This window comes from Eretmochelys imbricata, chromosome 3 (genome assembly GCF_965152235.1).
Source record: "Eretmochelys imbricata isolate rEreImb1 chromosome 3, rEreImb1.hap1, whole genome shotgun sequence".
In the NCBI taxonomy this organism is placed as follows: Eukaryota; Metazoa; Chordata; order Testudines; family Cheloniidae; genus Eretmochelys; species Eretmochelys imbricata.
In genome coordinates, this window is record NC_135574.1 from 47,195,491 (window position 1) to 47,210,493 (window position 15,003).

Consider the following 15,003-nt stretch of genomic DNA (forward strand, 5'->3'; position numbering starts at 1 on the left):
ACCCTAAGACCCCACTGCAGGCTGGCCTGGGCCAGACCAGGGCCAGGCCAGAACGCCGGGAATGGCAGGAGGGGCCTGAGGGTGGAGCATGAGAGGGGCCACGCCCCGCTGTTTGGGGAGGCACAGCCTCCCGCAGCCTATGATACCCTCCACCACCCATGGAACTGACAGCAAGAACATTCCAGCCCCCAATAGTCATGACAAGGCAGAGAATGAAGAGCAGCTAACCCTAACTAGGTCTGCATTAGAAAGGGCCCATAGATGATATAAGGGATTACAGACTGTAGTAAAATTGAAATATATATTTTCAGTAGGTGATGCATTACCTCTTCCTATTCCCCTAAATGTTTCCCCTCGCTAACAAGCAGCATTTCTTCCTTAATGAAGTTGAGCTGCAGCCAGTTCACTTTCATCCACATCCCTATCTTGGTCAGAGACTGGAAAAGTAATTAGACTCTGCCATCTGGGTTTGATTAAAAGGATACATAAAACTGAGAATCAACAGCATACTGATGACACTTAGCCAAAATCTCCCACAATTTCCCCTACTGTTATTTACAGTACATAATGCTACTGGTGTGCATGGTGCTTTACGGGCAAGAAAGACGACAAAGATCTAGAAGAAATAGTGCCCTTTCATACACATTGGAAAGGAGATCGATTTCACAAGACCTCACAACTGAGAGCCCTCAAAGAGGATGACCAATTTCTCAAGCACCACCCGTTGATACCTCAAAGGGAAAAAATGAACGCACTAAAGAGCCACTCCACTAGATCCCAGAGATGAATCAATTACATCTCATGGTCAATGGTACTGAAAGTTGTTGATACATCTAATGAATTCAACATGGACACCTTACGTTAGTACATCACTCATGTTAATGTCCAAAGATAGCAAAAGTCTAATGTCCATTTACTTAAGCATGGTTGGCACCTTGTCTGCCAGCATAGCTTGTAAGCTGTACATGTCACCATTAAAAAAAAAACAATTCACATTTGCGAACTACTACCACAGTTATTTCCTAGTCTAAATGTAGGGAGGAAACAGTGGTATCTTGAACACCACAATGTGCTCAGAACAGGAGAATGATAACATTTTTAAATGGTGACCATGCGAGCCACCACTATGAGTCAACAATGTGATGTGGCTGTGAAAAAGGCAAATATCATTCTGAGGTGTATTAACAGGAGTGTTGTATGTAATACATGGGACGTAATTGTCCTGCTCTACTCGGCACTGGTGAGGCCTTAGCTAGAGTTCTGTAGCTAGTTCTGGATAACTACACTTTAGGAAAGATGTGGACAAATTGGAGAGAGTCCAGAGGAGAGCAACAAAAACGATATGAGGAAATGTTAAAAAAACAGGGCATGTTTAGTCTTGAGAAAAGAAGACTGAGGGGGACCTGATAACAGTCTTCAAGCTAGTTAAAGGCTGTTTTAAAGAAGATGGTAATAAATTATTCTCCATGCCCACTCCAGGTAGGACAAGGAGAAATGAGCTCAATATGCAGCAAGGGAGATTTAGGTTACATATTCAAAACAAATTTCTCACAAAAAGTAGTTCAGCTCTGGAACAGGATTCCAAGGATGGATGTGGAATTCCCATCACTGGAGGTTTTAAAAAACAGATTGGACCAACACCTGACAGGGATGGTCTTGGTCCTGCCACAGTGCAGGAAGCTGGAATTTATGAATTCACGAAGTGCGTTCCAGCCCTTCATTTCTATGATTCTAGGGTTCTATGTATAAGCATATTCAGTGAAAATGTTTTGCTGCCTTTAAACTATTAATGATTAGGGTTAGTTGAAAATTTTCTAAGTTTGCAATTTTAATGATTTTCTGCCGTCAAAATTTCAAAACTTTGAATAAAAGGACAACACTTCAACTAATTTTTTGTGAAAAATGTATCCAATATTTTGATCAGCTCTTCTAACAATTATCCATTTTACGTTATATTGACTGGTAAATAGATTCATAATTGTATTTGAGATTACTATTGCATTGGGTAAATTATTGTATTGTTAAAGAAAATAACACAACATTTTCAAAATGAGCTGTAACATTTTTAATCAGCTAAATCTGGGTGAATCCAGGAGTAAATGAGCCTGGAGCGGGCTGGGGGTGGCAGGGAGAGGCTGGGGAAGGAAACAGCCTGTGATTTTCATGGGAGACTGGAACTGGCTTTGAACGGAGATTGGGACTGGAAGCCAGGAGGGGCAGAGAAATCTAGGAATGATTGCACCAGGAGACTGGGCCTGGGAAACAGGTGTGGGGAGACTGAAACTGGCTAGAAAACATATGTGATCATATAATTAAAGATTATACCATAATGCATTTGCACAAGGGGACTGAACTGGGGGCAGCAAAGCCAAGTCATTACTAGCTAAAGATCTTTGGCTGGGTTCTCAGGTACACCATGACGTGCACCTCGGGGTTAGGGAGATCCAAAGCTGGCATTGTTGCCACCTTTCCATTCCCTGCAGTCCTGGTAGCCAAGAGCCCATTTGACCCTAACATTGTTCTAAATTCTGCTGGTTGGTAACCGCAGTTACACCAGAAGCAATCAGTAGAGCACATGGCACTCCAATCATGCCCTGTGCTACTCTCAAAATGCCCTGAAATTCCCCTTATGCCAGGAGATGGGAGAGGAGCCAAGAGACAGTTTCACATTGTCTGGAGATTCCTCTGTGCAAGGGGGATCACCAGCTGGCTGTACCTTTCCGGCACAAAGGAGACAGAGCAGGGCCAAGGAAATTCCCAATCCTATCTTTCTCTCTCATACTAATAAATTCTTCACCCAAGCTGATTTTCTTTATATGACGCCAACATGCAGTTCTCAATTCAAACTATGTTTTCAGGTTTTTATAAATTCTGCTGTGATCAGCTATTCATTCTGTTACATCTTTTTCCTAATCCTTATTTTTCACATAATATACCTCCATCACTTACCTTCCTCACCCTGATTTCTCACATACTAACACCTACAGTTAATCGCATTTTAAACTTGCATTAAAATTAAACCCTAAAACCACTTATAGTTCCTTTCCAGATGCTGCTGTTGATTTTTTTCCCTATGGGTTCCACCTAATGTTCCATGAATGTCCTCTGGCACTTCAGACCACATCTCTCGCATTCAAAAGTTTTTAAGCTTTTTTCCCCCTAAGAAACTCATAAAATAACACCTTTATTTCCACACAAAACAGCTAACATCTGTGGCCAAAAACATCCAAACAAAGAAGAAATTTCTACCCAGCATAGTTTCATGTTGATATACCTTTTAGCCGTTTTTTGTATGCAATTAATCAATTTCTTTCTCACCAGAACTATTAAGAACCAGTCTCTTTCATGTAAATATTTAATATGGACAATAACTTCAGATGCAGCATAACAATTCAAGTAGATTTCATTAATTCACATTCTCCTCCCCACATAAAGTAAATCTCTACTTAGCAAGGAAATCATCTAAAGAGATGTATGACCTACCACAAAATACTTTCATAAAGTACAGTTTTTCTTCATATCAACTGCAGTTTCTTTGGTATCTTTTTGACAGGTTTCAGAGTAACAGCCATGTTAGTCTGTATTCGCAAAAAGAAAAGGAGTACTTGTGGCACCTTAGAGACTAACCAATTTATTTGAGCATGAGCTTTCGTGAGCTAGAGCTCACTTCATCGGATGCATACCGTGGAAACTGCAGCAGACTTTATATACACACAGAGATCATGAAACAATACCTCCTCCCACCCCACTGTCCTGCTGGTAATAGCTTATCTAAAGTGATCATCAAGTTGGGCCATTTCCAGCACAAATCCAGGTTTTCTCACCCTCCACCCCCCCACACACAAACTCACTCTCCTGCTGGTAATAGCCCATCCAAAGTGACAACTCTCTACACAATGTGCATGATAATCAAGGTGGGCCATTTCCTGCACAAATCCAGGTTCTCTCACCCCCTCACCCCCCTCCAAAAACCACACACACAAATTCACTATCCTGCTGGTAATAGCTCATCCAAAGTGACCACTCTCCCTACAATGTGCATGATAATCAAGGTGGGCCATTTCCAGCACAAATCCAGGTTCTCTCACCCCCCCTGGAAATGGCCCACCTTGATTATGGTGAGATTGGTGACACTTGGGGGCAATGACTGAGCTAATGAGGTAATTAGCCCAATAAGGGAAGATATACAATTAGCAGGACCAGGAAGTAAGGAGGGAGCTCAGAAAGTGAGCTGGGTGTAGAAGAGAAAGCTGGGTGGAAGGATCCTTATGACACGTGCTGTACTATGTTCTGCGATGGTAGGAATCTAAATATTAAGGATACACATGAGGAAAAGAAGTGGATTGTGTGTCTATTGTGAGTATGAGACAACCCAAACAGGTTAGGCAGCGTGGCACACCGAGTAACTGAGGGAGCACTGTGTTCATATGTAGGGTCTTGTCTGTGATCTTAACCCTCCTGGTTGAGAAAAGGAGGCTTGAGCTGTGAGCTACACTTGGACATGGGATCCGGATACGAAGGATGAGATGCTGCACTGACTAACTGAACAACAAAAAGACATGCGGAAGACCCAGCAGAGAGGCAAGCACTTGGGGGTCAGCAGGCAGAACAGCAAAAGTCAAGTAAAGACAGAAAAATAAAATTAAGTACATTAGATGCAAGAAGCCTGCCAAAAAATTATTGGGGCCACTGAACAATCGACCTAAAGAAACAAACAAGAAGACATTTGGAGAAGCTAAATTAATTCTTTCCATCAACCTTCACTATAGAGGATGTAAGGGAGATTCCCACACTTAAGCTATTCTCTTCAGGCGACAAATCTGAGGAACTGTTCCAGATTGAAGTGTCAATAGAGAAGATTTAGAACAAATTGATGTATTAAACAGTAATAAGTCACCCGGCCAGATGGTATTCACCCAAGAGTTCTGAAAGAACTCAAATAAGAAAATGCAGAACTACTAACTGTGGTATATAACCTATCGCTTCAATCAGCCTCTGTACCAGATGACTGGTGGGTAACTAATGTAAGGTGTATTTTTAAAAAAAAAGACTCCAAAGATGAGCCTGGCCATTACAGGCCAGTAAGCGTAACTTCAGTACCAGACAAACTGGTTGAAACTATAGTAAAGAACAGAATTGTCAGACACACAGATGAACACAATTTGTTGGGGAAGAGTCAACATGCCTCAACAATCTATTAGAATTCTTTGAGGGTGTCAACAAAAATGTGTACGAAGGTGATCCAGTAGATATAGTGTACTTGGACTTTCAGAAAGCCTTTGACAAGGTTCCTCTCCAAAGTCTCTGAAGCAAAGTAATGAGTCATGGGATAAGAGGGAAGGTTTTCTCATGAATCAGACACTGGTTAAAAGATAGGAAACAAAAGATACGAATAATGATAAGTTTTCACAATAGAAAGAGGTAAGTAGCGCAGTCCCCCACGGATCTGAACTGGAACAACTGCTGTTCAACACATTTGTAAATGATCTGGAAAAAAGAGTAAACAGTGAGGTGGCAAAGTTTGCAGGCGATACAAAAATTGCTTAAGATAGGTAAGTCCAAAGCTCACCACAAAGAGTTACAAAGGGATCTCATTAAATTGGGTGAGTGAACAACAAAATGGCAAATAAAATTTAGTGTTGGTAAATACAAAGTAATGCACATTGGAAAACATAATCCCAACCATACATACAAAATGATGGGGTCTAAATTAGCTGTTACTACTCAAGAAAAAGATCTTGGAGTCATTGTGGAGAGTTGTCTGAAAACATCTGCTCTGTGAGCAGTGGCAGTCAAAAAAAAACTAACAGAATGCTAGGAACCATTAGGAAAAGGACATATAATAAAACAGAATACATCATAATGTCATAAAATATGTCATTATATAAATCCATAGTATATCACACCTTGAATACTAAGTGCATTTCTGGTCGCCCAATCTCTAAAAAGATATATTAGATCTAGAAAAAGTACAGAGAAGGGCAACACAAGTGATTAGGGGTATGGAACTGCTTCCATATGAGGAAAGATCAAAAAGAGCTGAGACTGTTCCTCTTAGAAAAGAGATGACTAAGGAGGAATATGTTAGAGGTCTATAAAATCGTAAATGATGTGGAGAAAAAGTGTAATTTACCCTTTCACATCATACAAGAACCAGAGGTCACCCACTGAAATTAACAGACAGCAAGTTTAAAGCAAACATAAGGAAGTACTTCTTCACATAACGCACAGTCAACCTGTGGAACTTGTTGCCAGGGAACGTTGTAAAAGCCAAAAGTATAACACGATACAAAAGAGAATTACACAAGTTCATGAAGGATAGGTCCATCAATGGCTGCCAGAAGCTGGGCCTGGATGACAGGGGATAAATCACTCAAATTGTCCTCTTCTGTTCACTCCTTCTGAAGGATCTGGCATTGGTCACAGTCAGAAAACAGGATACCGGGCTAGATGGACCATTGGTCTGACCCATTATGATCATTCTTATGTGTTTATATTCTTAACAATAGCAGGCCTTACTGGAATTCATCAAAAAGCATTGTCAGATACAGAAGAGGCTTGGGAATGCTAATCAAGGAACTGGAGATTGGGCAGTGGGCCAAAAATTATGTAAAATGGTCCGGGGGATGACCCTGATGCCTTCTTGATAACACTTGAGCAGGTAGCTATGAGTGGCTATAAGACAAAGGTATGTCGGCGCTGCAACTAGCCCCTTACCTGACCAGTGACAGGACCAAGTGGGTTTTATGGCTCGAAGCAAGCAACAAACCAAGAACTGTGACACACTGAAGGCTGCTATTCTGGATAGGGTGGGCCTGTTGGCAGAGAAATACCCTCAAAAATACAGGGCAGCTAAATGGAACAGTGGGAACGTCCCCAGGCGATATCACAAAAATGATCAGACTGGACCAATCATTGGTGGAGGCCAAAAAGACTGGACATGGAGGCCACAAGGGACTCAATTATTCTGAAATAGTTCATACAGAGCCTCCCCAAGGCTGCAAAAGTCTGGGTCCAAAAGCACCAGCTGCTGTAAAAGTTCAGAGTATACAGAGGCAAACTTTCCAAGGAAAGAGCTCCACCCACCCCACTCCCCAGAAAGGGAGCAGGGGGGGAAGTTTGAGGAGCCACAGCCATCAAAGCCTGGGAAGGCTATGCCAGAGGCAAACAAAGGTGCCAAAAGGTGCCCCTTAGCACCTGCCCAATGGTGTTATCAACGTGGGAGCAAAGGATATATAAAGAAAGACTGCCCCATACATGGACTATGGGTTTGCAGAATTCTTTGGGTGGACAGGCATAAAAGATGGGCCAGAGATAAAGACAATTCCCATCAACACGGGCTGGAAAACCACAAAGGGCGTTGTGGATTTCGCTGCTGTGTATTCCCTGGCACCTTCGTCAGGCTGCAGTGGCAATAGAATGGGGGTAATGATTACAATTAATTGTGTCCATCAGAAAAGGAACACTTATCAAGTGGTGGTTGCTCCCACTGGAAATTGAAGGGAAGTTCAAGTGTTAGAGAGTAGGAGCTGTGATGCAGTAATGATAGGAATGAACTGGTCTCCATTTTCCTTAAAAAACAGAGTGGAGGACTGAGAGGGGACCCCTGGTGGCTGGACCCGTGTAAAGAACAGTCGGTAATACACCCTCCAAATAACAGTCCAAGAGCACTGTTAAATAACCCTACACACAAGCCAACAAGCTCGAAGAGGATCAAAATGCTGGAGAACTTGGGAAGTGGAGAAGTACTCAAGAAAGGAGCAATAGATCTGGGAGTAATGGATCTGAAACACCTAGCGGAGAAGGAAGGTGGAAGCTCAGCCGACTTCCAGGTGGAGTAAGCCAAGGGCAAAGACCAAGATGGAAAATATACTAAGGAGGGAGAGATGGAGTCAGATAACGAGGCATTGGAGGGATCTTATCCACATCAGCCCTTGCCTGGGGCAGGGCAAGTCAAGGGAAGAGACAAATCCCGATGTGGGTATAAACCAGGGGCAAAGTACTCTGCAGGAAAGACCCATGGGATGTGAGTTGTGTGATAACATATGGGCCAAGGTGGAAATATGGGGCAAACCACCCTTGGAATGAACTTTTTGTGGCAGAGGCCCCCCAATGGTAGCCCATGGACTTCCAGTTGGAAAAGGCACAGAAAAACCTGGTAGAACCCCACCCCCACAAAGAGAGTAAGGGTTGGATGAGCAGAGGGCACCCACCCCGAGGAGGCAATAAAAGGTCTCAAACAAAATAAGTGGGGAAGATATGTGACAGTGCGCTACTGTAGCATCCTGGTCATTTAGGGAATTGCATAACAGAGAAGATTAAAGGTTTAATTGGAGGCAATTAACTTGTTATGGTGAGACTGTTGACACTCGGGGGTAATGACTGGGCTAATGAAATAATTAGCTCAGTAAGGGAAGATATACAATTGGCAGGACCAGGAAGTAAGGGGGGCGCTCAGAAAGTGAGCTGGGTGTAAGAGAGAAAGCTGGGTGGAAGTCTCCTTATCACACATGCCTGTACTATGTTCTGCGATGGTAGGAATCTAAAGATTAAGGATACACATAGGGAAAAGAAGTGGACTATGTGTATATTGTGAGTAAGAGACAACACAAACAGGTCAGGCAGCACGTCACACCGGGTAGCTGAGGGAGTGCCCTGTGACACACAAAGACTCTAGATTACCTTCAGCTTCTACAGTTGGCTACTTCAGAGCTCCACCACCTGGATATAAAATATTTATGCTGTGAAATGGCAAAAAACAAACAAACAAAAGGAACAAGCACTCCACTCATTTCAGCTTCACTATTGGATTGTATCTAAAAATCTAGTTTCTATCTGTTCACATGAAAACTGAAATTCAGCCACAAGCCCTAGATAAGGGATCGGCAACCTTTGGCATGGGGCCTGCCAGGCTAAGCCCCCTGGTGGGCTGGACCAGTTTGTTTACCTGCAGCGTCCACAGGTTCAGCCGATCGCAGCTCCCACTGGTTGTGGTTCGCTGCTCCAGGCCAATGGGGGCTGTGGGAAGCAGCAGCCAGCACATCCCTCGGCCCACGACACTTCTCGCAGCCCCCATTGGCCTGGAACAGCAAACCGTGGCCAGTGAAAGCCGCAACTGGCCGAACCTGTGGATGCGGCAGGTAAACAATCTGGCCCGCCCCACCAGGGAGCTTACCCTGGCAGGCCGCGTGCCAAAGGTTGCCACTCCCTGCCCTAGATACAGAATGAATCCTTGAGCCTGCACAGCCAGCCAGCCGTATCACCAAAAAAGTGGAGTCACCCTACTTCCTCCAATGGCTGCAAAACCTTTTTGCAGTAAAACCCAGAGGAAAATGAGTCAGTGACCTCAATCACTTTGGGATTTCCTACCTCGTTTGCCATGCATCAAAGGCTCCATCTCCTACGAATCAAGCTCATTAGAAAGAGAGAGGCAGGTCATTAATAGTGATCTTTATTATTACCATTTATGAGTCACCTACTTGTCATTGCCATTTTAAACACAGTACCAAATGGTGATTAAGCAAAATTTCTCTCTCATAAGATAAATAAGACATAACAAAATGTTGCCTGAGGACACCTCTCTGTCTGGACAGTTGCCAATTCTTACTGTAGACAATGTAGCTTATAAACTTTCCCTGTTGAACCCACAGCTATTCTCATTCATAGGAAAAAAAGGAGTGGATGCCAAGAGAATAATGGCTTATGATCACTTCTGAAACACTCATATGGGACCACATGCGGCTGCTTTTGAAGTCAGTGGCAAAACTTGTATTTACTTCAATGATAATCCGATTTGGCTGTCGATGACTGTGGGCAGGTCACTTAATTTCAATGTGCCTCAGTTAACCCACATAGAAAATTGAGTGAAAAGAAGGATTTCAAGCTGTCCCAGTGTTTTAGTGCAATGAATTGCCATGGTGGGGGTGTCTGAAATCAGTCTTTTTCTCCTTGGGCTGGAAAGAGAGAAAACGAAGATCACTTTGCCTGCATGTACTCTTAGAGGGAGGTGGAGGTGCAACAAATCAAAGGACAGGATATCGTCAAAAAACAGATGAAGTGTCTGAGTAGAAATTTCCTATGTGTTTTTTTAATTCCCAAATTTACAAAGCAATATCTATAAAATTCTTTCGTGTTTCTAGCTATATTATATAGCCCTAAAGCCAGCTAATACTCTCTATGTAATATAATCTGTAACTGCTAAAATGTTTCAGTTATCTTTCCTCTATTTCCAACAAACTAGCATAAAAGAGTGACGTTGATGGCTCCACTGAGACAAACTTCCTTGCAATTTATTATCAGGCTCTTAATATCCCACATCCTGTTTGGCATCTTCAGCCTCCTTGTTCCTTGGTTCTTCCAAGCCTTATTCTCTCGTTCTTTATCTCTCCACCCTTACCCCATCCACCAACATTATTATGCTCTTATTTCACAGCATGAAGTCTGTCAAGGTTCCTCCCCTACTCTGAACTCTAGGGTACAGATGTGGGGACCTGCATGAAAACCTCCTAAGCTTACTTTTACCAGCTTAGGTTAAAACTTCCCCAAGGTACAAATTAATTTTATCCTTTGTCCTTGGAATAACCACTGCCACCACCAAACTCTAACTGGGTTTACTGGACACGTCTTTCCCCCCCAAAATCCTCCCAACCCTTGCACCCCACTTCCTGGGAAAGGTTTGGTAAAAATTCTCACCAATTTGCATAGGTGACCACAGACCCAAACCCTTGGATCTGAGAACAATGAAAAAGCATTCAGTTTTCTTACAAGAAGACTTTTAATAGAAATAGAAGTAAATAGGAATAAAGGAATCACCCCTGTAAAATCAGGATGTTAGGTACCTTACAGAGTAATTAGATTCAAAACATAGAGAATCCCTCTAGGCAAAACCTTAAGTTACAAAAAAGACACACAGACAGAAATAGTCATTCTATTCAGCACAATTCTTTTCTCAGCCATTTAAAGAAATCATAATCTAACGCATACCTAGCTAGATTACTTACTAAAAGTTCTAAGACTCCATTCCTGGTCTATCCCCGGCAGAAAACCAGCATACAGACAGACACAGACCCTTTTGTTTCTCTCCCTCCTCCCAGCTTTTGAAAGTATCTTGTCTCCTCATTGGTCATTTTGGTCAGGTGCCAGCGAGGTTACCTTTAGCTTCTTAACCCTTTACAGGTGAGAGGATTTTTCCTCTGGCCAGGAGGGATTTTAAAGGGGTTTACCCTTCCCTTTACATTTATGACAAAGTCTATCACGCTTTGTCTACTGGCTTGAGCATGAAATTATGCAGGCAAAATTTCATTGGCTTCTAGGGGAGTTTTGCCTGTATAAGGAGGGATTAAAGTAAAGGAATGTGGAGAGGAGCATAGCTCCCCCCTCCTTTGCATAAAGCAGAAAGCTCCTTCTCTTCTCTTTTCTTGGGTCCCAATTCTAGAAAACACCTAACCATGTACTTAAATCCATTCCTATCCAGGAAAGTAGTATGAGTGGGATTTTCAAAAGCATTCAGCATTGGCCTAACCTTACTACCACTGAAATAAAAAGGAGTCTAAAATGTAGTATTGGAGTGTCAGGATGAGTTAAAGGCATGAATGAAATTATTCCACTTATCAATGCAGAAGTCATTCAGAGACATTTAAGAAGATATGGGACCCTAATCTGAGTTTGAAACGGGCTACAATTTCATTTTTAAATGTTATGTTGTTTACTGTAATGTTTATACGGTAGTCCATTGTAAAGGTTTTATTTGGTTTACCTAAGTATTAACATTGTTTGATGCCTTTATAGGTACACCTATGCTTTATATTTATTTTAAAACTGTGCAGAAATGATCGTGCTTGGAAATCTGCAACAAACCAAGGCCCCAATCTGATACAGTACCCCATTGATTTCAAAAGGGACTCAAACAGGTGGAAGAGTCCATCTGTGCAGGGGGACTTGCAGGGTTGGAGCCCAAATCTGGTCGAGGTTTCTTAATGGTCAATCCTTCAATTTTACTGTAGACAAAATTAACTTGGAAGTCAACGCAAGTTCTGCCTGCTTTGGGAATTCAGACCTGGTAAATAAGATGGAAGAACTTTGACCTATGAAATTAATATCCTCTATAAAATATTGAACTCATTAAACAATTGGAAATATGGTTGCCTTTAAAAATACATAAGAACAAAAAGAACTTTGTGCTATGAAGACAAAGACATCTGGCTTCTTTTCTCTCTCATGGAAACACGCTTATTATGCAATTTTCAGCAGATCCAATAATCTGAATGCAAAGCATGATATATTTATTGTGTATAATAATTGTCAAAAATAATTACTGTGTTTGTAATAGCTTTGACAGCATTATTTTATAATTCTTCTTAAAATAAATAAATGTACAAATCCCAAAACAATCTAAATAAATACTCTCAATTACAGGCTACTTTAGATCTGAGCTGTTGTGATCTCACATGTCACCTCTCCTACACTTCAAGGAGAAATCAGTAACATTTTGGTTAATTTTGGTTTCCAACTCTAGGAACAAGTGCTAAGCCCTAATCCATTTCTGCATGCTGCACTCGAGGAAAAGGCAAACAATGTAAACATATCTGGCAATCACAGAGCTCTGCAGGTAGAATGAAACCAGACTATCCCTTCACAAATTGTATGCTGACCAATTACCAGCCCCCATTAGCAAGTGGTAGTGAGGAAAAGCAGCTCATACAGGACTCCAGACACCATTTTGGGCAAGTCTACGCTACAAAATTAGGTTGACATTAGTTGTGTTGAGTTACAGCCACCGCAATAATTAAACTGCTTTTGCATGTCCACACTATGCTCCTTGTGTCAGCGGTGCACGTTCTCACCAGCAGCACTTGCACCAATTTAACTGTCTGTGTGGGGCACTGTGGGATGGCTTCTGAAAGGCAGCAACAGTTGATGTAAGCAATGCAGTGTCCAGTAGCTTCAGGACTGGAGCACCCACGGGGAAAAATTAGTGGGTGCTCTGCACCCACCGGCAGCCAAGCTCCCCCCTCCTCACCTCTTTCTTCCAACCCTGAGCACACCACGTCCCCGCTCTTCACCCTCCCTCCCAGAGCTTGCTGCCGCCCCACCGCCTAACAGCTGTTTGATGGCGCTTATGACTTTCCAGGAGGGACGGGGAGGAGCGGGAAAGCAGCGCATTCAGGGGAGGAGGCGGAGAAGAGGCAAGGCAGGGACTTTGGGGAAGGGGGTGCAATGGGGGCAGGAAGGGGAGGAACTTTGGGGAAGGGCTGGAACGGGAGCAGGACGGGGGAATGCAGGGGTGGGGCCGGGGTGGGGGTTGAGCATCCACCGGGAAAAGGGGAAGTCGGTGCCTATGACTGCATCGACCTAACTACATCGACTTAAGTGCTATACCTCATGCGGAGGTGGAGTTAGTAAGTCAGTGTAGTAGGCAAGTTACAAAGGTGGGAGCTACATTTTAGTATAGATTCTTACAGAGTTTGGTCGATGTAAGCTGCTTACATGCAAGTCTGAACAAATGTAGCTATAGAAACTAAAACTAGGGTTGCAAACCCTCCAAGATTGTCCTGGAGTCTCCAGAAATTAAAGCTTAATCTTTAATTAAAGGTAATGTCAGTGATGAAACCTCCAGGAATTCATCCAGCCGAAGTTGGTAAACCTAACTAAAACTGAAAGGGCATATTGGTAGCGTGGCCCCACAAAAGTGGCTGCCATGGTATATGTCTTCCACCTACAGTTTTACAGGAATTCTTCCACTTTTGGGGCAGTCTATAAATGGAGGGGAGGGATTTTTATAAAAAAGAAAATCCTCATGGATTGTGTCTTTTTCCCCTGTATAGTGCCGCCACCACCCTGAAAGGAGACTGCATATGCTTAGCAGTGATGCTAATAGAAGAACAGTAGTTTAAAATATCAAATCAATAATAAACAACCAATCAAACAGTCTTATAGGTGTTTCCCTGGTAGGTAGTCTGGGTCTACTAATAGGCACATTTACAGAGGCCTTCAATGTCTCACATATTGAATTTAATTTTCCTCTTTATTTTACTTAAAACTTTGCTTCTGGTTAGGGGGGAGGGTTGAAATGCTGCAGGCTGACTGCAGTAGGTAGGATAGGTGGGACCACTAGAGAGGGATGGGAAGGGCAGCAGGAGAGTGATCAGAAGGTGATGGGGGTGGGGGGCAGCAGGTGTAATAGCAGCTGGCTGGGGGTGGGGACAGTAGGGGAGTGCCCAGAGGACAGCAGGCAGATGGGTGGGTGTTGGGGGGGGGGCTGCAGGCGGGGGAGTGGGGGTGGGAGGAGGCAGCTGTCAGGTGGGAGGGGGCAGCAGGCAGGGAAGGGGGGGGGCTGTTGCTGGAGAACGCGCCCCGGCAGCCCATGGATGCTGCAGCTCCACCTGCCCCGAGTCCTTCCCTCCCTGCCCGCCTCAGGCCCGGCTGGTGGCGGTACCTGCCCAGGATGCAGAGCAGGCGGCGGCGCGGCCGGCTCCCCGATCCAGAGCTGCTCCTTGAGGAGGTGCTGATAGCTGAGGCAGTGCTTCAGCGCGGACGGCACCGTGCCCATGGCCCGGCCCCGGGGCGCTCCTTCCGCGCCTGCCGCCCAGCCGCAAGCTCAGCGCATCCCCCCCACGCCGCTGCCCGCAGCCCGGCCGGACCCGGCGCCCGCCGCAGCCAGTGGCTGGAGCCCGGGCCCGAGGAGCGCGTGTGATTGGCGGAGAGCTGGGGAATCCTGCATCCCAGCCTCGCCCGCCCCCGACGCGGCTGCGGCAACAGCCTCCTGCGCGTGGCCGCGGCGCCGCCAGGGAGCAGGCTCCGGCCAGCCGGGCCGCTCCCTGCAGCACGGCGCGGGGGGGAGCTGCTGCCGCCGCCGCCCCGGCGGCTCTAGCCATCGCCCCTGCTGCTCACGCTGCCTGGGAGCCTAGGACAGCTGGAATCCCCCGCCTACACCGTCCCACGCCTAGAGTCCCCCTGTGGCTTCAGGCAGGGAGACCCAGCGTTTCCATCCTTGCGCACGGGAAC

At 44.5% G+C, this 15,003-nt stretch overlaps 1 protein-coding gene across 1 annotated transcript in view; it reads right to left on the minus strand.

The window, feature by feature from the left end:
* HMGCLL1 (3-hydroxy-3-methylglutaryl-CoA lyase like 1) overlaps positions 1-14,548 on the minus strand; it is a 107,641-nt gene extending 93,093 nt beyond the window's left edge. The window contains exon 1 of the mRNA XM_077811589.1: positions 14,435-14,548. Coding sequence (XP_077667715.1) covers positions 14,435-14,548 — 114 coding nt within the window. The remainder of the gene's footprint in view (positions 1-14,434) is intronic.
* Between the last annotated feature and the right edge of the window lie 455 nt (positions 14,549-15,003).